At 33.1% G+C, this 25,810-nt stretch overlaps 2 protein-coding genes across 5 annotated transcripts; one reads left to right on the top strand and one right to left on the bottom strand.

The window, feature by feature from the left end:
* Positions 1–6,084: 6,084 nt before the first annotated feature.
* Positions 6,085–10,799, bottom strand: LOC140890567 (uncharacterized). 2 transcript variants are annotated; one of them, XM_073298441.1, is made up of 11 exons: positions 10,518–10,798; positions 9,877–10,074; positions 9,685–9,769; positions 9,503–9,578; positions 8,949–9,125; positions 8,752–8,854; positions 8,210–8,319; positions 7,953–8,042; positions 7,772–7,852; positions 6,821–7,666; positions 6,085–6,371 (listed from the first exon to the last, which is right to left on the bottom strand). In XM_073298441.1, the coding sequence occupies exons 1-11, from the start codon at positions 10,732–10,734 to the stop codon at positions 6,279–6,281; spliced, it is 2,076 nt and encodes a 691-aa protein (XP_073154542.1). In that variant the 5' UTR covers positions 10,735–10,798; the 3' UTR covers positions 6,085–6,278. The 2 variants fall into 2 exon arrangements, with proteins under 2 accessions (XP_073154542.1, XP_073154544.1); XM_073298443.1 differs by lacking the exon at positions 6,085–6,371 and adding an exon at positions 6,380–6,603 and having other exon boundaries at positions 10,518–10,799.
* Positions 10,800–16,276: 5,477 nt separating this feature from the next.
* Positions 16,277–25,503, top strand: LOC140886652 (helicase-like transcription factor CHR28). Of its 3 annotated transcripts, XM_073293356.1 has the most exons (13): positions 16,277–16,464; positions 16,552–16,714; positions 16,846–16,885; positions 17,163–17,468; positions 17,709–18,889; positions 19,895–19,966; positions 20,763–20,840; positions 20,939–21,815; positions 22,990–23,120; positions 23,231–23,452; positions 23,975–24,577; positions 24,658–24,867; positions 25,038–25,503. In XM_073293356.1, exons 2-13 carry the CDS (start codon positions 16,574–16,576, stop codon positions 25,140–25,142), a joined length of 3,966 nt encoding a protein of 1,321 aa, XP_073149457.1. In that variant the 5' UTR covers positions 16,277–16,464; positions 16,552–16,573; the 3' UTR covers positions 25,143–25,503. The 3 variants fall into 3 exon arrangements, with proteins under 3 accessions (XP_073149457.1, XP_073149456.1, XP_073149458.1); XM_073293355.1 differs by having other exon boundaries at positions 16,277–16,714; XM_073293357.1 differs by lacking the exon at positions 17,163–17,468 and having other exon boundaries at positions 16,277–16,714.
* The last annotated feature ends 307 nt before the right edge of the window (positions 25,504–25,810 follow it).

The raw sequence follows: 25,810 nt of genomic DNA, 5'->3' as shown, positions 1-25,810 counted from the left end.
ACACGAGCACATCATATATTTATTATGCATATGAATCTGACTAAAGTAAAAGTACATTTTTTTTTCTCACTTCAACAAAGCATATGTGGACCTAGTTGGACCAAAAAGCTAAGCTTGAGCCCCGCCTATGCTGTTAATTATTTTTTATTTCAACAACGAAAAAATATGTGGTTGTTATTTTTCAGTGTGCATCGAGTAAATTTTTGGATTAACACAATAACATACAAATTATAATAACCAAATAAATTACACTAAAAAAAATGAGTCCAAGCCACTTTAATTAGATTAACAAAATTCTTTTGTAAATCAGAAGTCGATAATTTAATCGAGACGGGATACGTCACAAAAATCTTATAGTCTGCGTGATTTTGTTGTGCGAAATTCATCATCAAGGTTATTGAAGGTGCTACTTTAGATATGGTCGATGGATTAAAATATCGAAAATTTGGATGTTTCGATCCTTATTTTTATGACATGTATATCCTTTTAACCAGAATTTAAGATCACACTAATAATAAAGAAATTAAATGTGAGCATTCACAACTCGAAGAAATGACTACAAACTTATGGACCAAAATTAATTTGGGTCCAGTAGCTTGTTTTTTTCCTGGAACGAACCTCATTGACATTTGTCAAAACCAAGAAAGTGAATTATTTAATCTTTTCAAAATGTTCTTTTTCCTCTTTCTTTTTTTTTTTCCCCGTTTTTACATACATACATACATATCGTTTTTCATTGGTAAAAAATTATCAAAACATTTCAGCATAATATTAATTTTCATCGTTTTCAGCTAATAGGTCCCTAATATTTTTGTTGGATTAATTGAGCATGCATGTGTGAGATTAGTATTAGGATGAGTACTGACCTCCTGAAAAGCCTTAATGCGTCAATTTGATGTCGTTGCGCTGTTCGATCTGGTTGGCTAAGTGAAGTAAAAAAAAAAAGGGACATCGGATCTTAAGAGAGATTGAGCCGACGGTAGGAAAAAGATAATAAAACTAATCTCGAAGGGATATGAGACAGAGACACGCATCTCTCTGAACTCATTGGCTCGACAATCCAACCATCTGCGCTACAACAAATATAATAAAATAAAATTGTTTTTGGTTAACAGCTATAGCTTTTAACCTAATGATAAACGTTTGATCCTAATAAATGGTTGTCGTTTTACCAAAAGTTATATATTACATGTATCACATAATACAGGTCTAATCATCCATCCTTCCATCCATATATACATACGTACGTTCGTACATACATACATACATACATACAATCAATTCCACCGTTCCAATGATTAATAAAGTGGTCATGATCCATTAGCACAATATTTAAGACAAGCCCGTCCAAGACTCGTCTATCCAAGTACCCATCGCACGTGACTATTGTTCCTTTGTCACTCTAATATCATAGCTTCCAGTAACAGATTTTATTGAGGTGGATTTTTTTATATAATTATATAATAAAATTATGTGTACATGTGTACAAAATTAAAAATATATATGATTTTATTTTTATCCTAAAAAAATATATGATTTTATTTTTTCTTTAAAAAAAATAATAAATGTGACTTTGAATGAAGACAAATATGAAGCATGATTTGAGACTTCATCATTTGAAAATTCTGATCACGTCTTGCATTTTCTTTTGTCAAAATAATAATCAATGGAAAGTTTTGTGAAGTTGTTGAAGTACACTACGAATGCCGCGTGATTTTATGGCCACAATTTTTTGGCGACAGAATTTGGCATTCATTCAATGTTATAGCTTGCACTCAATTCTTGTACGAAAATTATCACATGTCGAGATATTAAAACCCCCAGTATTTGCCATGTGGCAGGGCCTCACACCGGGTCGCCTTATTAATAGATGGAGTCTCTTTGTTGGTTCTTTGATCACGGGATAAAGAGGATGTTAGAAACTTAGAACATCACAAAAACTTTTGTACGATGATTTTACGGGTAAATTTAATGAGGTAAAACATCTTATTGGATCATTAATGAAAAAATATAATTTTTTATTGTAAATATGAACAGTCCGTCTCCGTCTCACGGATAAATATTTATGAGACTATCTCACAAAATATCTAATCATATATAGATCAAATGTATAAAACGATAGTTCGATTTGCTAGAATAGGATAAAATTTGATTGGTGATCATGAGTTCGATGCCTAAATTCAGTCAATGTACAATATCAAAGAATAACAACTACGACCTCCATTATCATAACAAAAAAATTTCCAATAATAATACAACGATCTAATCATGCATGCATCATGATTCATGAAGGAAACTCAAATGCTGCTTAAACACGAGTTTAACAAACCATCATCCTCATACCGCATAAAAATAGACTAGATAATTTCGACTAATTTTTCCCCAATTTTTTTAATATATAGTCTTTTAACACTCATTCACAAATATTAAAATATATATTATGGAACAACATTTTTTTCTCACAAAATGTCTCGTGAGAATGTTACGTTAAAACTATTATTTTTTAATCCAAGTGTCCATGACTCACAAAAATGAGACGTAAGAAATTGATATAGATAAAATAAAATGTTTCCATCCAATTTATATAAAAAAAATATTTTGTATATATATATAAAAAAATGGGAGTGTGCATTTAATAGAGCACTGAATTATTTAATATCGTAAGCCGACACATCAACTCTCTAATTGTCGGCTTTCTCAGGATTCCCACCAACAAATGTTGCATTCTTTTGCTCCCCCTCTGTCCCCAAATCGACGGCCTGGATCACTCCACAGATTCAATTCCCCATCCAACCGTCCATCCTCCATAGTCAACGGCCCCACGAGTCAAAAAAGTATGCGGTGGTGCGCGTGCAGCCTCGCACGTGAGTTTGTGTGGGCGTGAGTCTACACGTTGAAAAAGCCAATGCGGGGACCCCACTTCTACCGAGATGTCATGTAGGGGTAGATTGGACATTTTGTGGGGGGTTTTTTTTTTTTTTTTGGGATTAATTAATGAAAAATAAGTTATGTAAGAATAAGGGGTCCCTACCGAGATGTCATGTAGGGGTAGATTGGACATTTTGTGGGGGTTTTTTTTTTTTTTTTTGGGATTAATTAATGAAAAATAAGTTATGTAAGAATAAGAAATTTTGTAAATATATTGAAGGTTGATGATTCAAAAGCAAATCTTGGATGCAAACGAGGGGATAAGGTGGGATGAGGTGTTTAATTTGTAGCTCATGTTTTCTCCAACTTTAGTTAACATACCAAGTGGTGAGTAGGCCTCTTTAGAATTTATTTATTATTATTAAATAAAGAAATTTTTTTAAAAAGTTTAATTTTATTTTAAATTTTTTATATAACAAACTTACGATGATGCATATATACCTAATAGTAATAATGAAACAATAGTTTTTCTACAAGATTTGTTATTGTGTTAATCGATGATTTATTCAATGAACATGATAACGATTGTATGTTCCAACATCACAAAAAAATAGTAAAAAAATTCGAGATACTCTTTCGATAACTACTTTTTTGTGAATAAATATATGTTTGGTATATATATATATATATATATATATATATATATATATATATATATATATATATATTAATTTAATTTTAGGGAATAAAAAACGTCAAAAAAAATTTGTTTTACTGTTAATGCAAAATTTAACTATTTCATATGTAATAATGAAATGAAGACCAAAATGTAAATTTTTTTTTTTTATACAAGAGGAGGAGGATGACTCAAACTCAAATCTACGCTAATTGGCAGAAAAGTGAGACCAATTGAGGTACAAGTCCGTCTCAAATGTAATCATTATTAATATTACCAAGTCATTTCCAACTTTAAAAATATAACTTTTTTTAATCTATGAAATTAATTATGCCGCCAACCTTTTGACTTAATCACACATGATTGGGTTTCAAAAATTTCCTTGATAATTGTGATCATTTTTTAGCTATTTGAAAAAAAAAATAGTATGAATTTTGATTCCACTTTATAGTTGGGCTCATAATCTGCGAGGGCTTCACGTGCCAAGTAAAGGGTGTCACTCTGGCTGCGCTACTGTTACAGTTTGGGAACTAATTCGGGTTCATGTAAAACTAGATTTACTCGTGTCTTAATTATATATCTTTTTTTTTTCTCGTTGTCCCAAATATATAATAATTTATATATTTAATATCATTTTTTCCTGTAGTATAATATTATATTCTACATATAATAATTTATATATTTAATAACAATTTTTTCTTGTAGTATAATATTATATTGTTATTAACTAAATCTTGAAACGTGTATAATCATTTTTGAATGTATGAAATAAATATAAATAGTTTATTTGCAAATTTTGTTTTTGCAATGCTCCTCGTAATCTACGTGAAAAAACAAATCAATCTATATATTTGGATCAGAATAAGTTTCATTGTTATGGCCAAATAGAAAATAGATTTTTATGATTTTTCAGTGGTTGATGAAATTATCCGAAAATCCAAAATTATCTAGTCACAAACTTACTTAGAAAGAACATCGAAATATTTAGGTAGTGTTTGAGAAAGTTTCTAGGAAGCACTTCTCAGCTTTTTATTAACAAAATTTTGCAATTTTATGAAATTTTGTTAATGAGAAGTTGAGAAGTGTTTTCTAAAAACTCTCCCAAAACACTATATTAGTAAATTAAAATTAGAATGTATATCACTAATACAACCTAATATCTAGATTGATTAAATAATCCAACATCCATGTATATGGCAAATCGTTGTCATATATAGTGTTAACAGTATTGTATCTTAACAAATTTACATTCGATAAAATTTATAGCTGATGATTATGATCGAATTACTAATTGCACAACAACATAAACAGTGTAATTCGATTGTCCTTCCAATAGAGACAATTATCAAGATTTCATGAAACAAAAAAATATATTAGTGGGCTAGGTATAGTTAGGGTAGGATTTTATTCTCAACTTGGAAGCAGCATCATTATGTGAGTAATAAGGATGCCAAGAAATCATTCAAAGAAACAAACACGACATAATCATAGTTTGGATAGATTTAATCCTCCTTATTTTGGACAAGTATCCCCGTTTCTTTCATCTCAATAATTCCCGCTCAAAAGATAAGTAGGACCTACGACTTTGCATTAAATATTTGTTACACAAAACATTTTTCATCTTAGTGATTATGAAACACTTAAGTCAAAATAACCCTTTTATACTAAACCTTCAATGAACTAATCTTAAGAGATTTTTATAATAATAAAGTGATACATAATAAAGGTAAAATCCTTGTCCCATGTCAATTTGATAATGAATATTTGTAGATTAAATATGAAACTTACGGTTAATTTGGACATGTACTTATAAAACATTTTTATAAAAGTGTGTTAAAAACTTTTTATAAAATATTTTAAAATTTATTTTAAGAATAAATATGTATTTGAACAACTATTTTATAAAAACATTTGAACATTTCAAAAATAATGTTACCTTTGCCTTCTATAGTTACATTCTAAAAAGATTTAAAAACCTCTCAGAATGTTTTTTTAAAAACTATACTTAAAGAACAATTTTTAAAATATATTTTTCTAAAACATTTTACAAAAAATTTTCTAAGCACATATTTTAAATTTTTTGCACTTATAAAATACTAAAAATATTTTTATAAAATATACGTCCAAACAAAACTTTAACAATCTCGAAAACAAAAAACAAAGAAAGAAAAACAGAAACTCACTTTTCAAGTGCCCATGAGCCAAAAACATGAAACCTAGTCTTATGATAATAAAGTATAAACCCTATACTCTACTAAAAAACATATTTTATTAATAACTAGTGTATTGATGCATGCACGCGTTGCATGCTTCTATAATATTTTTGTAATTAATTTGAATAAGAAAAATATCATAGTTGTAAAAAATATTTAGAGACTAATTTCTAATTTGAAATATCGAAATTAAAAAAAACAAAAGAAAACAAAAGTATAACATCTATAACACATAAAGGCAATTTTGGCAAATCAAAAGATGGTGTGGGGAGATTCTTTATATATATGAAGAGATTATCACATATATTATAATCAAATTTACCCAGATCTTCTAAATCTCTTTTTCACCTTATAAAAGATTGAGTAATCAAAGCATGCCATTGAGTTCTAAAACATTGGCTTTCGATGGAATGCCATTCTCTGATTAGCTTTCTATTAAAAAAATAGGAAAAAGAAACCGAATTAGCAAGTGTGAAAACGTCAATTAATGCTCAAATTTATTTTTTCACTTCATTCAAACTTTACAAAAACGAGCTATGCCCGCCACCCAAGGGTACCCTGGGATAGTATACAGCAGCTACCTTCATACAGGGACAGCGTGCGAAGCCAACGCTCTGGAAAAGACAGTTGAAAAGTTTTTAAGTCCTCTGTAAAACCATGTTAACCACGAGAAGTTCAATGGAAGATTAGACCAATCAGGGGTGAACCCAATGAGATATGATGATGGTCGCCCGTAAATATCCTTTACGAACTTGAACATCTCATAAGCCCAAGAAAACAGATCATTTCACCACCGGAGAGAAAGAAAGACAGGTAACATATATAGCTGCCTTAAATATAACATGCCTATGCAAGAAAAAGAGCAAGTAAAGTACATGACAAATTGAAACATTCAGTTCGACATGCTCTTTGGCTGTCAAGTAGCTGAAAATCATTAAATGATGTAAATAAGCAAGAATGGTGGGTCCGGAATGCATCCGATCACCATTTAACTCACTTCAGACACCAGCATAAAGTCCACACATCAAACAAAGTTAGCAAGTAGAAAGGACAAGTGACATACCGGAATGCTTAGTAATACTCCTTGAGGACTGACTAGGACAGGAAGAGCTCTTCTTACAGCAACAGGTATAGACTTTAAGGACTCAAGAGCTCTTCGTGCTGATAATTTAGCAAAATTCAGACACAAATTTGTTTTCCCTGCCATTTGCTTGTAAGAGTTTGAAGGTGATTGATTTTGTGGTTCGGTATCCCCAACATACGTCAGCTTGGACAATTCAGAAAGATATATCCAATCAGCATCGACCATGTGACGCACATCAGCCACCATCTCATAATCAATCAAGCAAGAAGTGCCAAAACATTGTTCTACGTCCATCTCATCTTGGAAGAAAACCTCATTTGAATATGAAACCTCGGACTGAATTACATTGTCAATTCTCCAACTCAATATAAATCTATTCATGTAATACCCTACTTGCCCAGGAGAAAGAGACTGGCTTGGAGTCGCAACTGAAGATTCCACATCATCCAAGTCACAGTCGGAGATAATATCAGATTTGGATCTAAAATTTTCACTTTCTTTCTTCTGCAAGGAAGCAATGATCTCATGGGCAGAATCACTAAGAATGCCAAGCCGTTTGGCTTCCAATAGAACAGAATGAGAGGAGTTTGCATCTAAAAAAGGAACCACCAGTGTATCTGGGATAAATTTATCTGAATATGATTCTTCTTTCAGAATCTGCTCTATTTGGCTAGAGGGAAAGCTATTTTGTCCTTCACAAGAGCGTGTTGGAAACAACTTCAAGTCCAGAGGAAAAGGAGACATAATAGAACAGCATACCAGGACCTTAGTTCCTTTGGATCCTGGAGCTGGACAAAGGTAACAACCAGCCACAGTTAGACAAGCCTGAAAAAGATTGTAACCAATTAGATAGCCAAAGCAAAGAGTAAAAGCTATATACAATATGCTCTGAACTCTCTTGCGCAACAAAATTAAATTCTTTGTATTAACCTGGCATGGGAAAGTACGAAGGTAGTCCAACAGCAATCTCAATGCTTTGCCCCGAACTGGGTTATGTCTTTGCGAGATGAACTGAAAAACAATCAAGACACGCTTTAGTAATCCAATAATGCCAATGCAAGACTAGCTCAAGGGGACACTAACATGAGATAACAATTTAAAATAGCATTACCTGCACCACCAAGGCAATAAACTTTCCAAAGAATAAATCCTTTACGTCAGTCGAATGAAGAGTTTGTAGATCAATAATAGCATATCCATGCTGGAAAAGAAATTTCCAAGCGGAGTTAGGGGTTGGAGAATCAAATCATGAAAATATGCGATGTTACTAATTATTACTGTAACATATTGACTATGAGTATGCCTCAGGGTTAAAGCAATAAATCAGTGTCAAAACCAATTCCATCTCAAGTAACGAAGGAAACATACAGGCATTATGGTCACAGCCTGATCCATCAACCGTCGACAAAGTTTGTCAACATATATTCGTGTTTTCCGACATGCTGATATGACATCTAATAACTCACCCTTGAATATAGCTGCAGCACATCAGAGTGAAGTTTCTAAATATGGCGATTTATTAATACTGAATTCAGAAATATTGCAAAATGGTGTGAAGCAAGCTTTAACAAATATTAAGATTATGCAGGAGCGTCTGTTATGACTCTCAGATTTAATATGTTAACAAATAACTGAATTCAACTCATGATATCATTTATGTTATATGACTTAAAATGATTGAATTCAATCACTGGATTCAATTCAAGTAATATTCTGTTCCATCAACATATAAGAATGATTCAGCCTCGAGAAACATCATGCATTTTGCGCATGTCTTTGTTCATGTAAACAACTCTGTAGCCTTTTAGTGAAAACTCTAGGATATGTCACTCAAAAGAATCAGACCCCCTCAATACTAGTACTCATTACAGTTCATTCAATCAAGCACGCTTGTCAACATATCAACTTACGTGCTGGCAAGTCATTCAAAGTCATTCTGATCCTATTTCGAGCATACAACAAACTCCGATTTGTTGGGTCTTCCACCCATTGTTGATTACCACCTCGACATATCTGAAATACAAACATATATAACTGTACCTAGCTCTTAAGAAACCAGTAAGCAGAGGAAAATATCTAGCATCACTGATAGTCATTGAAGACTAACATTATACATGTCTTCTTTTGAGAACTCCAAAAGTGGTCGAACTAATAAAATACCACGAGCTTTCAATGCTTCACCGCTAAAATCAGGAAAGACTGGGAAAATTTGAGATGTAAATGCCATTCCAGCAAGCCCAAGCACACCACTATTCCGAGATAATCTGAGAATGAATAGCTCCGCCTGCAATTGTGTCTGTCTTAGCAACACAATTCTGTGTCTAAGTCATAACTATAAAGTTCATGTCAGAACTCAATCTTACCAACTGATATTGAAATTATTCACAAAAAAGTCTGTTACAATGCATATTTACCAGCTCATATTCAAACTTTGTGAGCCAAGCATCAGTACAAAAAAGAAAAGGTAAACTGGGTATTGGACAGTTGAAAATTCTCCTAACAATTATGTAGACATGAAACAGTAATCAGTCAATGAGACCGGGCGCGACAGCTCCACACAGCAGGAAAACATTACAATTTAAGTTTATCAACAGAAAAATAAAATAAAACACACGAAATTAACTGAACGAAAAGGAGATGGAAACTGAACATTTTAAAAACCTGGTCATCTTCATGATGGGCAACAAACAATATACCAATCTGCTGCTGTACGCATATATTTTGTAAGATATTGTACCTGAATATTTCAATGTTCAGAGGTAGAAAATAACAAATTTATCAGGTACTCTTTCCGCTTTGAAGGTAGTGTGGAAGGGTGAAGGAATAGAGTTTAGACAAATCACCTCTTATTGCGTGCTGCTTCTTGCAAGTGACCAGGCTTGGGCCTTCCATCCAACCATTCACAACGAGCAACTTCACATTTGATTCCTACAGAACGCCTACATTATATATATCCAACATCCAGAGAAATCCATCAAAGATTCAAGATGAAACTTCGTCCAAACCACCGAAACAAAAGTAGCAAATATATGTACCCATATCGGTAATCCTATTGTAAACTAGTTTCGCTTCATCTGTACTTTCTGTCCGCAATCCATGATCCACGACGATGGCCAAAAGCCCATCAATAAACTTGCTTCTTTTGTTGATAGCAGCATCACTAGTTTCAGTTTTCCAAGCAGCAGCTAATACACAGAGTGCCATGCTATCTGGGCCACCAGAGACGGCAATTGCTGAAGAAAACATAATCAGTTATGATTACATCACCGACAAGATGACAGCCTAATTTAAGATGGTATAGGATTATAACAAAAGAAGGGAAGAAAGACAAATGGAAATTCAATTCCCTTACTTTTTTTTTAACTAAAAACCATATCATCGCAAAAAATATCAAAACGAAAGTTAGTAGCTAGCAAAAGCAACCAATTTTAAGAAAACGAAAACAGCGTATTAACTAAACAAAAGTTCTATAGCCTTACTTAGTTGCTTACAAACCCTCCAGCATAACATAACAAAACAACACAAAGCTTCAACTTTATACAACTAGAAAATCACAGTATGTAAGAACAGTAGCCCAGAATTCAGCCAAGATAATTTCCCCTCCCATCTGCGACGCACAGAAGACAAAGCATAAGGAGATTAAACAAGATAAAATAAGCACATAAAGTTGACTAACCAATACGGTGATGGGGCTTTAGTCCAGCCATCTCCATTCTTTTAGCGAATCCGTCCATGTAAAAGGGCATCGCAATGGAGTGCTCTTGCTGGCAGCAGAAAATTCGAACGCCACCAGACCGATTAACCCTACATAATTGGGGGGCTGCTTGAGGAGGGAACCTGAACGCTGTCGTTTTTGCCGGAATGTGGAAAGGTAGGCGAAGGCCTCGCGCCATGTATTGATGGAATATCAATGGCGTGCTTCTGCTTCACCCACACCACAAAAACAAGATTACCGCGGAGTGCATTATCTAACAGTTAAATAATTATTAACAGGAATAATAATATTCTAAATCTTATATATGATTTGTATTATAATTTATAGGTGGATTTACAGTTTGGTTAACCTTTCGAACTGAATCAAAATTAAAAATTCAGCTTTAGGTTTTACGTACATTTGGTTGTCGGTTCGGTTTGATTATCTGAAAATTCGGTTTTTCAGTTAATCAAACAAAAGAAATATTTTTCAAGCGAAAAAAAAAACAAATCTTTTTTTTTTTACACTTTATATTGTCTTATGTGCCTTATATTCGAAATTAGTAGTATATTCGGTTTGACTTTTATTTTGATTTATGTTTTGAATTTGGAGTTAGTTATATTTAAAAATTAAATATAAATATATGGAGTTAGTTTTATGTTTAAATATTACATATTATATTTCAATATATTAACATTTTATTTATGTTTTTAATCAGATATTATATTATAAATTTGGAAAATAACTACAAATTTTATTTTAAAATTAAAATATGTTATTATCATTTACCGATACGAATATGATTTATTTCAATTTTCATGCTCATGTATTGCGAACTTCTGAATTGTAATTGCAATTTCCCATTGCAATAAGTATACAATTTTAAATCAAGAATTTATAAAATTAAAAAAAAACATTCAGTCGTTCACTTAATTAATAACTTATGTGTTCTTAAATTTATTTAAATCATTCTGGTATAATAAATACTAACTGTAGCGCACACGTATCGCGTGTGTAACGTTATATACAGATATTATATTATGTGTGTATATAATATATATTTTTTTTGAAGTATATGATTTTAATGTGATTTTTTTTTTTGCGATTTAATAATTTTTTGTGGGTCTTTTTTTAGAAAAAATAAAAATAAAAATTTAAGAGTGGACATGCCAAGAGATCATTTATAAGGCGCTCTTTTTTTATATATAGTGTAGATAATTAATAACTTATGTGTTCTTAAATTTATTTAAGTCACATGGATAAAAAAATTATTTATTTAAGTAACTCTTGTATAATAAATACTAGTAGTAGCACACACGTATTGTGTGTGTAACGTTATATACAGATATTATGTTATTTGTGCATATAATATGGATTTTTTTTAAGTATATGATTTTAATGTGATTTTTTTTCGATTTTATGATTTTGTGTGGGTTTTTTCTAAAAAAAAAAATTTAAGAGTGAATATAGCAAGATACCACTAAAATGCTTTTACTTTATATATAGAATATATTATAACAATCATTTATATAATCGGGCTTTTAAACAGATCATCTGTTCATTAATTATAATAATATTTTAATAATTGATACTCAGTATTCCAATGTGAATATGAAACATTCTTATGTCATAAATTTTAATATGCAGTGATAATTGATTGTTTGGTGCATTGCATGTCCCAATCATTTTTTTAAAAATTTGATTTTTCCCTAAGTTCAATCGTATCAACGATTAAATTGGTTGTTGGTTGTAATATCTGTTTAATAATAATTTAGTTTGTTTGTATATTTACTTTTTTATAATATAATAGTTGAGGGTATTAGAAAAACTATTTTTTATAATATAATAGTTGAGGGTATTAGAAAAACTATTTTTGGTTTGATTTGGACAGACCAAAATTTGTTTCTCAATTTGTCATTTTCTTTTGCAAATTTTGTCAATTGAAAATTCATTGTGCACTGTTTGGAAAGTTTACATATTTGAAATTTTTTGAAAGATAAAAGAAAACTGCTACAACATTATTTTTTACAACGGTTTCATCACGTCTGAAATCTCACCAAAAAAAATAAATTTCAATGATAATAACAACATATGTCAAATTTAATTATATTTTTTCTTATCTGTACACGTATTAAATAAATAGATTAATATCGATTTATTTATTTATTATTACACATACGCAACGCGTGTGCGTCGATAAATAGTCAATAAAACAAGAGATCCTATTAGTTAAGCACATTTGGTATAGCCATTTTCATAATCCCAACATTACTCTCTATATTTTTATGGAAAGTTGAAACTAATGAAGACTAACTTTAAAATCATATATATAAATCACAAAAATCTAAAATTGTGATTTATTTTATGTTTAAAACCTAAATATAATGTTAATTTTTAAAATATTTTATGATAAAAATATAAAAATGATTTATACATAATGATACTTATTAAGCATATGCAACTGATGTGCTCCAATTACTAGTTTTAATTAATTTACATGAACGAAATAAACTCACTCCAATTTATTATAACTCACCCTAATCCACTTGATAGTTTGATCTCAATTGAAACATCTAGTCAATGACTGCCCATGATTACTCAACATCAAACCCCTTTTACAAGGAACTATTGCCCCCATGATAAACTCCTCCATACATTCGAAGGATAGTGATCCAAACGAGCTATAAAAATTAAGGTTCGTTTGAACATGTACTTTTAAAAGGTTTTTAGTATTTTATAAGTGAAAAAAAACTTAAAGTATGTGCTTGGATAATTTTTTTGTAAAATATTTTTGAAAAACAATGTTTTTTAAAAGTGTTAGCAAAGTATAGTTTTTAAAGAACCCTTGTGATGTGTTTTTAGATGTTTTTAGAATTGAACTATGGAAGACAAAGATGAACAACATCATTTTTGAAATATTAAAATGTTTTTATAGAATAGTTGTCCAAACACATATTTATTTTTTAAAAAAACTTTTAAAATATTTTATAAAAAAATTTTAAGAAAAAACTTTTATAAAAATATTTTATAAGTACATGTCCAAATAAAACCTAGATGATATGTGATATTCTACTTTTGATAACCTTCGGTGATAAATCCCCATGGTCTTGTTAATAATTGTCATGTCGGTTTCATAAAGAGCGACTGATTAGATTTCCGCAAGTCATGAAATATTGATCCACCCTCATAGATCGGCATAGATTTTTCACAACCAAGCCAGTGATTTTTCGATCTTCAGTCCCAACACATGGCCCATTTGGGTTGGCCCATTTAGGCTCTCCTCAATCGGGCCATTAAAACTCCAACCGCTCACGCCACGCCGCGTGTTGCGGGTTAGGCGGGCCAATCAATGGAAAGTTTTTTAAAAATAAAATAATAAAAAATACAAAAAACAACAGTAATATTTAGAATTGAAAAATGTATTAACAATGTTACACAATAACTAATAATAAATATCACAAACAAAAAAAATCATATAAAATTTTGATTTTAACTATTATATTTTGTATAAAAATCAAATATCCAAATAATATGAATAATCTAAACAGATGTTTAACCATAAAAACTAATAATGTAAGATATTAAAAACACGTCAAACACTAATCATAAATGTTCAAAATAAATAAATAAATAAAAATAAGTGTTTTTATGCCATATAATTTTTTAAAGGACGAAAATTTTTATTTTTTTTTAAACCTAGCGTGCCGGCCCACCCCAGCCCGTCCCGTCCCGTGACTAGTTTGGGTTGGTGCGTTTATGCCCGCCGCCAAACGAGCCAGTAAAATCATAACTTAGGGCATCTCCAATGTCATTCTCTATTTTGGAGTACCCTGTTATCCAAAATAGAGTATTGAATTCTTTATTTCAAAAATCTTCTCCAACGTATATTCTCTATTTTTTTTGTAAACTTTCCCTTTTTTTTTTTTAATTCCAAATTATTTAACATTAGAAAAATATTAATTATGTAAAGGAACTAAATTAAAGATTACACGATTATTTTAAAAAACACTACATTTATTTTGACATCAAATTATAAGCCGCACACAACAATAAAATACATGCATAAATCGAGATAATTTTTTTTCTTTAATATAATTTAATTACAATAAATAAATAAATAAGAAAAAATATTAAACATTTAACAAATACCAAAAAAACATTGAATTAAATTAAATAAAAAGATTGAAATTAACAACTATATATATGATTGAACCAAAAAAATTTAAAATTATACAAAAGGGTTAATTTGAAATTTTGGAAAATGATATTTTCGTAATTATGCCGTTCTCCAAAATTCATCTCCAAATCTAAGTGATTCTCCAAATTTGGAGAATCACTGTAGCCATCTCTATTTTGGAGACGAGTTGGAGCCTTCTTGATTCTCCATTTTGGAGAACGGAGAATGACATTTTCGTAATTATGTCGTTCTCCAAAATTTATCTCCAAATCTAAGCGATTCTCCAAATTCGGAGAATCACCGTAGGCATCTCTATTTTGGAGATGGGTTGGAGCCTTCTTGGTTCTCCATTTTGAAGATGTTCTCCAAAATGGAGAACCATTAGAGATGCCCTTAATCCGTCAATAAAATTTAATGGCGATATGAGTTGACCTGACGAATTCACACTAAATAGAAAAAAACTTACACTTTCATGTTTGTAATCATTGTCAAACTTTTTATAACACCCCATCAAACACTTTAGCTTCACTTCGCCTCACAAAAGCCTGGGAAAACCCAACCAAATTAGGGTTGAAATTTTTTTCTGAAATCCCGACCTAATGTTTTCCTCACCCGAAGTTTCGAGATTTTTCCTGTCCTGATTCATATCGAGAATACAATTTTCTTCTCGATGGGATTTCCGACCTGTTATGAAATAATATTATAATATATTTTATTAATAATTTTATTAATGGATTAAGCTAAATATTATTAGGCTTTAACCTATATAGCAATCGAATGTGAACTTAATTCGTATAATTATGTATTTTTTGAATGATCGAATAACAGAACCACAAAATGACATTTTATTCTTGTGCATTTGTTAAAACATAATTAATAATTTAATTAATTTATATTTATAATTATTTAATTAGAACATTGTGTAGAATAAGATATGCAATTTGCCCATATATTTTAAAAAATATAGTAATTTGTATCCGAATATTTTAATTATCCGTAATATTTTAATATTATATATTTTTACTTGTATATAGTTTTTTTTCTTTATAAATATAATTTTCTAATTAGTATTTGTTTTTTTTTAAAATAAAAACAAGATTTTTTTGATTTTTGAACGAAACCTGAAATATTTCGGGATATCCTTCCCTCATCTGACGAGATCTCGAACATTCGGGATCCCGAAATCTATCGAGTATGAGATCGGGAGAAAAACAAGTCACTTAATAATTTTCAAGACAAAAATTGGATATAAAGGTTACGAAACGCGTTTAGATCCGATCCCACCCCAAACCAAATATCAGAAATTTCATATTTAAACAATTAGACTATTAATATTATTATTTTACCACAAGCTCCTCAAGAAAGGGAAAGGAAATGCATTTATTTGCTTTTAGTTTTTTTTTTTTTTAAATAAAAAGTAAATTTAATTTGGTACAAAACGTGAATACCGAAGAGTTTCCATGTTAAAGAAGTAATTTACTTCATAGACACGACACAACATGGGTGGCTTTCCCAATCCTTTCTTTCACACTTTTAATTGGAATTGGAATGGGAATGGGAAAACGGACGACGCGGCTTACTTTAGCACATACCCCTGTGCTTTTTTAAATAACAAGAACACAGAGAATAGTCAGAATTATAACTCCATTCCATTCCAGAATACCTTTCCTTAACCTACGCCCCCATATTCCAGTTTTTAACCTACCCTTCCGTATTCTCTGCAAAATTCAAGTTACTCAACTGAATTTCTGGGTTGGTATTTGGATTCGTATTTTTTTTTGGTCATTGATTGATATATTTGCCGTGTCGGCGTAAAAGGGGAGTTTCGTGGAAAATTAGGTATAGGGGGGAACTGATTGAGATGATGATGGCGAAGGCCGATGAGGGATCTTCGATGATAATGGATGGATTATTCGCAACGGAAGATGGATGTGATGACGTCCTCATCGATCTCGATTCTTTTTGGAAAGTCATGGGAGGAGAACCGCCTGATCCTGAGCAGGTTGCTTTTTTTCAACTTTTTTTTGATTTTTTTCTTGGTTTGTGAAATCATTATCACGTGGTTGGTATACTTCTTTGTGTTTTTAGTTTTTTTTCATCAGTAAATTAGTTTAATTTTCTTTCGATTTTCAGGGTGGGTTGCAAGACTTTTCTTTCAACGACTCTAATCAAGGTAAGTCAGGAGATTTGGGTTTGTGTTTTTTTGTTGGTAATCGTTGTTTTGTTTGATTTTCTTGTTCTGTGTACTATTCTCAAGTTACCACGACTTCTTGTCTGATAATGATTCGTGTGTACTGATTTCATTCTATTCACTTAAGTTGATTTACGCTATTATTACTGTCTTAACACAGTGCAAGAAATTAGTGATTTTTGTCAACATTTCCACCTTTTTTCCACCTAAAGCGATCAGGTTTTTTTTTTTTTTTTTTTTTTTTTCTGTTTGTTTATAGGATCACAGAATTCAATAGCCACCACCACCAGTTTAATGAGAGCTGAGTTTCCCCAAGTTGGTAGCCTATCCCATTCTAACTATTCTTCAGATAATAGGAATGCAAGTTTAGGTGGTTTATCGGAATCTGGTTGGACTTCTATTGTTCCAAACAATGAAGGGGTCGGACCTTCACCACAGCCTAGTTCTGCAGAGAATATGTGCTCCAGAAGCATCAATGATCGTAAACCTCGTCAGGGAAATGACCTTTTCTATACTTATTCTGATGGTGGTTCTCAGTTTGCTGCATCTTATTTCCAAAACGATGGTGAGAAGAATTCCTACTAGAGAAACCCTGCTACAGTGGGATATTTACTTCTCATATGCTGATCATGTTATATTTTAGATCCATTGATTTCTGCCCACTGAACCATGATCTCTTTGGGTGCTTGATATGACGGCTGTTTGTAAATAAATCTTGATCACGGGACTTGATTTTAGTGTTTTTGTCACAATCTATGACTTAACTCTTGTTTGTTGCGCTTGATAATTATTGTTTGGTTTGCAGATTTATACGACAAGAAATTAATGGAAGAAAGTAATCTTGGGGTTTCTTTTGTGCAAACGCAAGATTTATCCACTATCGATAGGGAGATGTCTTCATATGACACATCTCACACTGACTCTAGTTCTTGTGAAGTTACTGGAGTGGATGTTCCAGATATTTTATCTGAAAATGGTGAATTGTGCTTTTTGAGTCCAGGTAATCCATCATATTTTTCTTCAACAAGCCAACATCTTCCGTACATTTCTGAAAGCACTACAATAGCAAATGACGAAGGTCGGACGGTGCACAAGATCGATGGAGGAGATAACACCATGGAAGAACTCATTAGCTTGACTTCCTTCATGGATAATGTTGGAGGTGAGCTTGGGCAGCACCATGCAAATTGTGGAAGTGTTAGCTCGGTTTCTTTACATAGGGGAATTCCATTGAATGAATTTGGTGAGAATCTTGTGTTAGAGAATGAGTTGAAACAGCATTCTCCCAATATTTTGTCAAATGTACGAAGGAAAATACATCATCCCGTTAAGTTCGAAAAACATATTGGATCAGTTACTACTAGAGACTTGTTGTCTAGAGCTTCTGAAGTAAATGATATTTTCAGTAAGAAATATTATGGCAGTGCGAGTGAGCTGTCTGCCACTGAATTTTTGAAGAAGCCTTCATCGAACTCTTTGTCCTCCTTTTCTTTTGAGAACCATGTTTCATCGGCAGATGATGAAAAAAAAGACGTACTTGTCAGATCAAAGAGTAAACCCCTTACATGTGGCTCTTTAAGTGAAACTCGCATAAACAACTCTACTAATGTTTCTCATGAATGGCTACAAGTTCTGCAGATGTCAGAACAACGTGGCGCACTGCAAAACCGTTCTATTAAGAGAGAATTCAATTGCCTAAAGGTGGAAAATAATGTAGCCAAATGCAGTGATTCTTATCCTCCTAAACCACCTGACCAAAGAGTGCAGAATAACTTGCATGAGCCGAACAATGGTGACGATGACTGCGATTTGTATATTATTGAAGATATGAGTGCTCCAGCACGACCAAATCCTGCTACCATGAATGCTAATGTGGTTGTATCTTCACAATCTTTGACATCAAGGAGCCCCATTAGCCAGATCGTAAATGCACATTCAAGGCTGAAACCAAATGCTGAACGAGTTATTTTTCATGTTGCTCTGCAGGTGAGTTTTAAAAATCATCTGTTTTCATTTCTCTCTAGGCGGTTAGCATATTTATGCACTGTTACTGCATAATCTTGCTGCTTCAAAACACTTGATATTTTTCTGAAATTGTTGGAACTGGTGTTAACTTTTTAGTAGTTCAATATCCTTGGCTTTTTGAAGCTTCCAGTGTTCAGATAAGCTCCTGTTCGCTTTATTTTGTCTATTTTCTTCTCATTTTTGTTGCAAAATGGAATTTAGGGATCTTCTAAGATTAATGAAATCACAAATGCTCAACAATATTTTGTTTGAGAAACATTGTGTTTAGCGTTGGTCTGATAGCAGTTTATGTCTAATTCATATATGCCATGTTCGTTTATCCCCTTATTTGAAATTTAGATACTGATGTTAGAGATTGCTTGTTGATACTTGAATGTTGATGTTAAAAATTGCTTCTCGCAACATGAATATGTTAAAATTGCTTGCAGTTGATGCCATGATTATTATATTTTGTCATCAACTCTTGAATTAATCTTGTGATGTTGTGCTTAGATCACTTGCATGCTTAATATGTTTTTGCATTGTTAAAACATGAAATAACCGCTTTGCTATCTGTAGACACAAATCTCTATATCACAGGTTTCATTTCTTGCTTGTTTTAGCATTCCATGTGAGCCATGTTAGCGTAGTTTAGATTTTGTGATACAAATAGTCGGAAAATGTAATCGACGATTTGATTGCTTTGCTACATGTTTCCTCTCTGAATTTAATTAAACTTACAGTGTTTGATTCGGTATGATATTCTTTTGTCATGTTTTCTCATTTCTGGTGAAGGCGAATGAATGGTTGGACAATGTTATCATTTAGATCATTAAGAACACTCATTGCTTGGAGAGCTAATATATTAATATCAATTTATGGTGTCATTATTACTTTGAAGAATTGTTGTTGCTGTGATAAATTTCTAAAAGTTTTCTTGTTCATTGATGGATAACTGTTTTACAAGAAGTTTTGCGTGATTGTCAGGATCTTTCACAGGCAAAGTTAGAAACCACTCCACCCGACGGTGTTTTGGCCGTGTCTCTACTGAAACACCAGGTACATTATTTTTTCTTTTTTCTTTTGATCAGAAACATAAATATTATCATTAATCATTAATAAGTTAAAAGAGTTAAATACATATGTGGACTAGAGGTCCACAAATTCCTCTAGGTGAATAGTTCGACGATTGAGCTAATTCAAAACCAAATTCCAAACCCTATACAAATCTGAAATCGCAAAAGATTGGAATTCTGTTAAATTATGTAACCAAACTGCTACTCTCAATTTGATCTCATCCCAAATCTCTTCAATCGAGTCTTCTTCATCATTATTTTTTCTTTGAGAAGCAAGCATTTGTCTTTTCCACTGATTATTTAGGTTTTTGGTGTTTTTTTTAATGGGATGTATAAAAGATAGAAATAAGGTCACCATTTTATTCTTGAAATATAGTAGGACCCTTTTTCATGTACAATTCTGTTTCTTCTCTATATTCATTATTTATTTTTAGGTAATTTGCATGTACTCACTGTTTTGAATTGAATGATTAAAACCTTATAACGACACTGCTGGGTTTTTGCTATCCTTACAACTCCAGATTTCCTGCACAGATTTGTTTTATCGATCTCTTGGACTATGGTCAAAAGTTCAATTGGCATTTACAACCATTTGAAATATTTACCAAGTATGACATCTGAAATAGTTTTCATAAGTAACACTAGATACTTGAAGAGTTCCATCATTACCTTTGATTAGTATCACTGCATTTTGTCCCAAAAATGAGAGTGAGTGGAGTGCGTGGAGCTTTATTTTTCTGGTGCATCTCCCAATTAATATTGACCGAGTTTGTGAACAGAGAATTGCTTTATCCTGGATGGTTAACAAGGAGACAAAAAGTGCATGCTGTTCTGGTGGAATTCTTGCAGATGATCAGGTGACATAGGGGGTTTCCTCGACTTTTTGAGGGTATATTTACTGATAATTTCCCTGAAACAATTCTCATATGTTTCCGATATCCAACACTTCTGGCAGGGACTTGGGAAGACTATATCAACGATTGCACTGATTCTAAAAGAAAGGTCTTCATCTTCTAAAGCACCTAAAACTATCGAAGAACAAAGTGAGGCAGAGACTTTAAATTTGGATGATGATGATGATAAAGAAAGTACCAAGTCTCCTCAGGTTTATGGAAGCCATATCAATAGAGCCCAGACACATTTGCAATCTAAGGGCAGGCCTGCTGCTGGCACCCTTATTGTATGTCCAACAAGTGTACTCCGGCAGTGGTCTGATGAATTGCACAATAGAGTCACAACTGAAGCCGATCTATCTGTTCTAGTGTATCATGGAAGTAACCGCACTAAGGATCCTCTTGAGGTGGCTAAGTATGATGTTGTTTTGACAACCTATGCTATTGTGAGCATGGAGGTGCCGAAGCAGCCTATTGTTAATGAAAATGATGATCAGACAGGTGCCCCATTCAAAGGATTTTCATCTGGTAAAAAAAGGAAACTACTTGAAACCATGTCTGATAAAAAACCCTCGAAAAGTAAGAAGAGTAATAGAGGAATCGACGAAGAATTATATGAAACTATATCTGGCCCGCTTGCCAAGGTTGGATGGTTTAGGGTTGTGCTGGACGAGGCGCAGAGTATTAAGAACCACAGAACTCAGGTAGCTAGGGCTTGTTGGGGCCTTCGTGCGAAACGGAGATGGTGCTTATCTGGGACTCCAATTCAGAACGCGGTTGACGATCTATATAGCTATTTTAGATTTCTCAGGCATGATCCATATGCTGTTTTTAAGACCTTCTGCGAGCAACTAAAGACACCCATTCATAGGAATCCAAAGGATGGCTACAAAAAATTACAAGCTGTGCTGAAAACTATTATGTTACGTCGAACAAAAGGTAAGAAATATATATCCTCTTGTTTGCTCTTACCCAAATTTTTGTTTTGGTTTTATCAATCACCTGCTTTATGAATGTTCGTTGTGTTTTTGAGATCCTTTTGTCCATGGCTTGGTCATGGTTCTTTTCTGCTTCTTTTTCCTGGGGCTGTAACTGCTTATGTTGTGCTGTCATTGTCAATTAGTGAACAACAGCTACTTTGATGCTATGTACCTCGTATAAATGTTAGAAGCAAGTGTGGTTTCCCATTTATGCCACCTGATTTTTCAAGACACACTTGACAGGAGATTATCCATGGACTTATTGGCCTTTAAGTGCGTCATTGAATATCTGTTGTATTGAAGTTTGAACATAAAAGAATCCAGGAGCAAGTGTTTTGAAGCCTGTGATTGTATATCTACTCAGTCTTCAGCTGGACACCAACATGACCATGCTTACCTTGTCAGTGCTCATAGCTGGCTTGTAAACCTGTTAGGCCTGTTTTTTGAATCCTGGATTCTGTAAATGCACAGCATGAATTAACTCATAAGTCATATTGACTATGGATCAAAATGATTATGTTATTTTATGCTCGATAAATTTCTTAATAAATTATAAATTGGAAGTTAGTTAACTGCTATTGCTCAAACTTTAGTTTTTAATCACCACCTGTAGTTATACAGATGTCATTGCCTTTTGTGTAGCTTGCTAGCCAATTATTGAACAACTACTACTTTGATGTGATATTAACCCTGTTGTAAACGTTTCCAGCATGATAGTCGGGTGATATGCCACTTTAAGTGTGTTACGAGGTTTCTCTTGCTTATTGGCCTTTTGGGATATCTCAAAATAGCTGTGGTGTTGAAACTTGGATTTAATCCCGGTGCAAACTTTTCGAGGTTGTGATTTTGTATATCTATCTCAAACTTAGGGGAATATTAACTGGACCATGGTGGCCTATCCAATACCTATCTATGTTTGTGAAGCTGTTAGGCCTGTTTTGTGACCTGGGGATATGGACATAACTAGCATGTATACCTATCGATACATTGCTTTGTTCAATCATAAATTTGAAGCATGTTCACTTTGTTCAGATTTCAATGTTTTATCAATTTTTTTGCCCTTGGCTACCACAGCATCATAAACTAAAAGAATTCAGGAGATTTAATGATATCATGGTGGTCTGGTGATGTAGGTACTCTTATTGATGGGGAGCCAATCATCAACCTCCCACCCAAAACTATAGAGATGAAAAAAGTTGATTTTTCGCAGGAAGAGCGGGATTTTTACTGCAGGCTTGAGGCGGAGTCTCGTGCTCAGTTTGCTGTATGCTTTCCTTTGTTCAAGCTTGATGTCATAATAATCTTCCATTGCTCTTGTGGTCTCAGGGTTTTAATTCTCCCTTTATGTATATATATATGTACATATCTTGGCAGGAATATGCAGCAGCAGGAACTGTGAGACAAAATTATGTGAACATACTGTTGATGCTTCTGCGGCTTCGACAAGCTTGTGATCACCCTCTTCTCGTTAAGGGGTTCAATTCTAAGTCAAAAATGAATTCTTCCATTGAGGTGGCTAAGAAACTTCCGCGGGAGAAACAGATTTTCCTTCTGAATTGTTTGGAAGCATCTTTAGCTATATGTGGGATTTGCAATGTAAGTAGTTATTTATGGGCAATCTCATGATTGCCCACACTTATTTATTGTTTTCCATCATTAATTAATGTTATTTTCTTTGTGTATTATGTTGATTGTATTTTAATTGGCTTCGATTTCTCGTGTTGGTGGGTATGTTCTATAATTGAAGATTTTTGTTTGTCCTCATCACCAGTTGTGAGCACATATTTGTGCACCCATAGATGATTCAAATGGGGCATTAGTTTCTGTAGAATCACTAATATATACCTGATTGGTAATTTCCTTGTCAATGCTGTGCGTTAAGCATTAATGACCAAGGATACCCGGATGTATTAAATGAAAAGGGCACACATTGTGGGGAACACAGAAATACACTCCTTTTAACATCGTGTTTGCACTATTTACAGAATCAAAGCATCATCAATTTCAATGCTTCAATTTTAACTCCAGCTGCTCCGCTACTGTAAATTTGTCAATATTATTCCACAGAATCATGGGATAACATTTGTTACAAGCTATTTAACTGTTTTTATGTTTTAGGACCCACCTGATGATGCTGTTGTAACTGTCTGTGGACATGTTTATTGCAATCAGTGCATATGCCAGCATATAATAGGTGACGAAAGCCAGTGTGTCTCCAAGAATTGCAAAACCCACCTATCCTTATCCAATATATTTTCAATAACCTCGCTGCGCATTTCACTTTCTGATCAGCTCGGTATGGAAAATACCCCCAAGTGCTCTGATTCTCTACTTGCTGAGGTTAATGAGCCTTGTGCTCTGAGTCGTCCAGAGGATTCTTCCAAAATCAAGGCTGCCCTTGAGCTATTGTCATCTTTGTCTAAACCCTATGAGTGTCCTTTAAGAATGCGTTCCTCGGATCCTTTGGAACAAGGTGGTTGCTCAGAAAAGTTACATGCTCGTGATTCAGGAGAAGATCACCCAAATTCAGACATGAATAGAAATTCAAACTTGGTGAAGTTTGTAGGAGAGAAAGCAATTGTGTTCTCCCAGTGGACTAGGATGCTGGATTTGCTCGAAGCTTGTTTAAAAAAGTCTTCCATTCAGTATCGTAGGCTTGATGGAACAATGCCAGTTGTTGCCAGAGACAGAGCTGTGAAAGATTTTAATTCTCTTCCAGAGGTTTGTCTGACCTCTAGCGTTTGTTAAAAATGAGTAAACACTTCTCGTTTAAAGAATTAAGTACTGAAGCTTTCTACCAGGTTTCTGTTATGATCATGTCTCTGAAAGCTGCAAGCCTTGGATTAAACATGGTGGCAGCATGTCATGTTCTCCTCCTTGATCTTTGGTGGAACCCAACAACTGAAGATCAGGCTATCGACAGAGCCCACCGTATTGGGCAGACGCGTCCCGTGTCAGTTTTTCGGCTGACTGTTAAGGATACAGTAGAAGATCGCATTTTGGCCCTACAGGTACCTTTGCTTCTACTAAATTTATTTCAATCCCATGTGCTCTTCCTCCCCAACCAGAATGGGTAAAACGCAAGTAAAGAAAGTCATTTAAAGTTTTAGGAATTAAATTCAAAGCGTGTATTCAACATAATTTGTTTTTCTTTGGTTTCATTATGTTTCTCCTTGTTCAGCAAAGGAAGAGAGAAATGGTCGCGTCAGCATTTGGAGAGGATGAGACCGGTGGCAGACAAACACGGCTCACCGTGGAAGATTTGGAGTATCTCTTTCGGGTTTAATTAATTGTTTACAGGATGTCAGTGGTATTCTTTTTATACTCTTATCAGTGGCACCAGATTCTTTTACAAATCAGATCTTTAGGAATTAGGATTAACAGAAATTGGTAAAGCTTTAGCATACAGCATCATGGTTCTCCATGAAGATTCACCCAATCCATTTTTGGATAAAGTTATTCTTTCTTCTCACGTTCTGTATAGCATTAGAGACTCAACATTGCGAAAGATAGAAACCTTGAGGTAACACCAGAAATTCTTTTGATTATATTGTATATGTTCTGACCCTCACCAATCGGTTCTTATCTCGACGAAGATAATTTCTTGCAGCTTGGCTGGTTTGAAATATAGCCGTATTTATTTTTTTCATTGGCCTAAGATTTCTTTTTATTTGGAGATTTTGTCTTTTGACTTCTGTAACACAGCAGCAGCAAAATGTAGGTACAAAAAACGCGTAATTCAATTTCTTGTGCAGTCTATAATGCATATAGGCTCAGTTTGCTGCCTTCTTTCCATGAGCTTTGAATTTTTACTGGTAACAAGGTGATTATTTTTCTTTAAATACTATTTTGTATAGACACTGCATCAAGATAAATCCGTGGTGTATTGTCAAAAGTAAATGAATATATTGATCTCAACATATGGAGTGGCTTTGAGCTTTTTGGTACTATCAT

Source organism: Henckelia pumila, chromosome 3, assembly GCF_033568475.1.
Source record: "Henckelia pumila isolate YLH828 chromosome 3, ASM3356847v2, whole genome shotgun sequence".
NCBI classification, from domain to species: Eukaryota; Viridiplantae; Streptophyta; class Magnoliopsida; order Lamiales; family Gesneriaceae; genus Henckelia; species Henckelia pumila.
The sequence above is the reverse complement of the archived record's forward strand: the minus strand, read 5'-3'. Positions and strand labels throughout refer to the sequence as shown.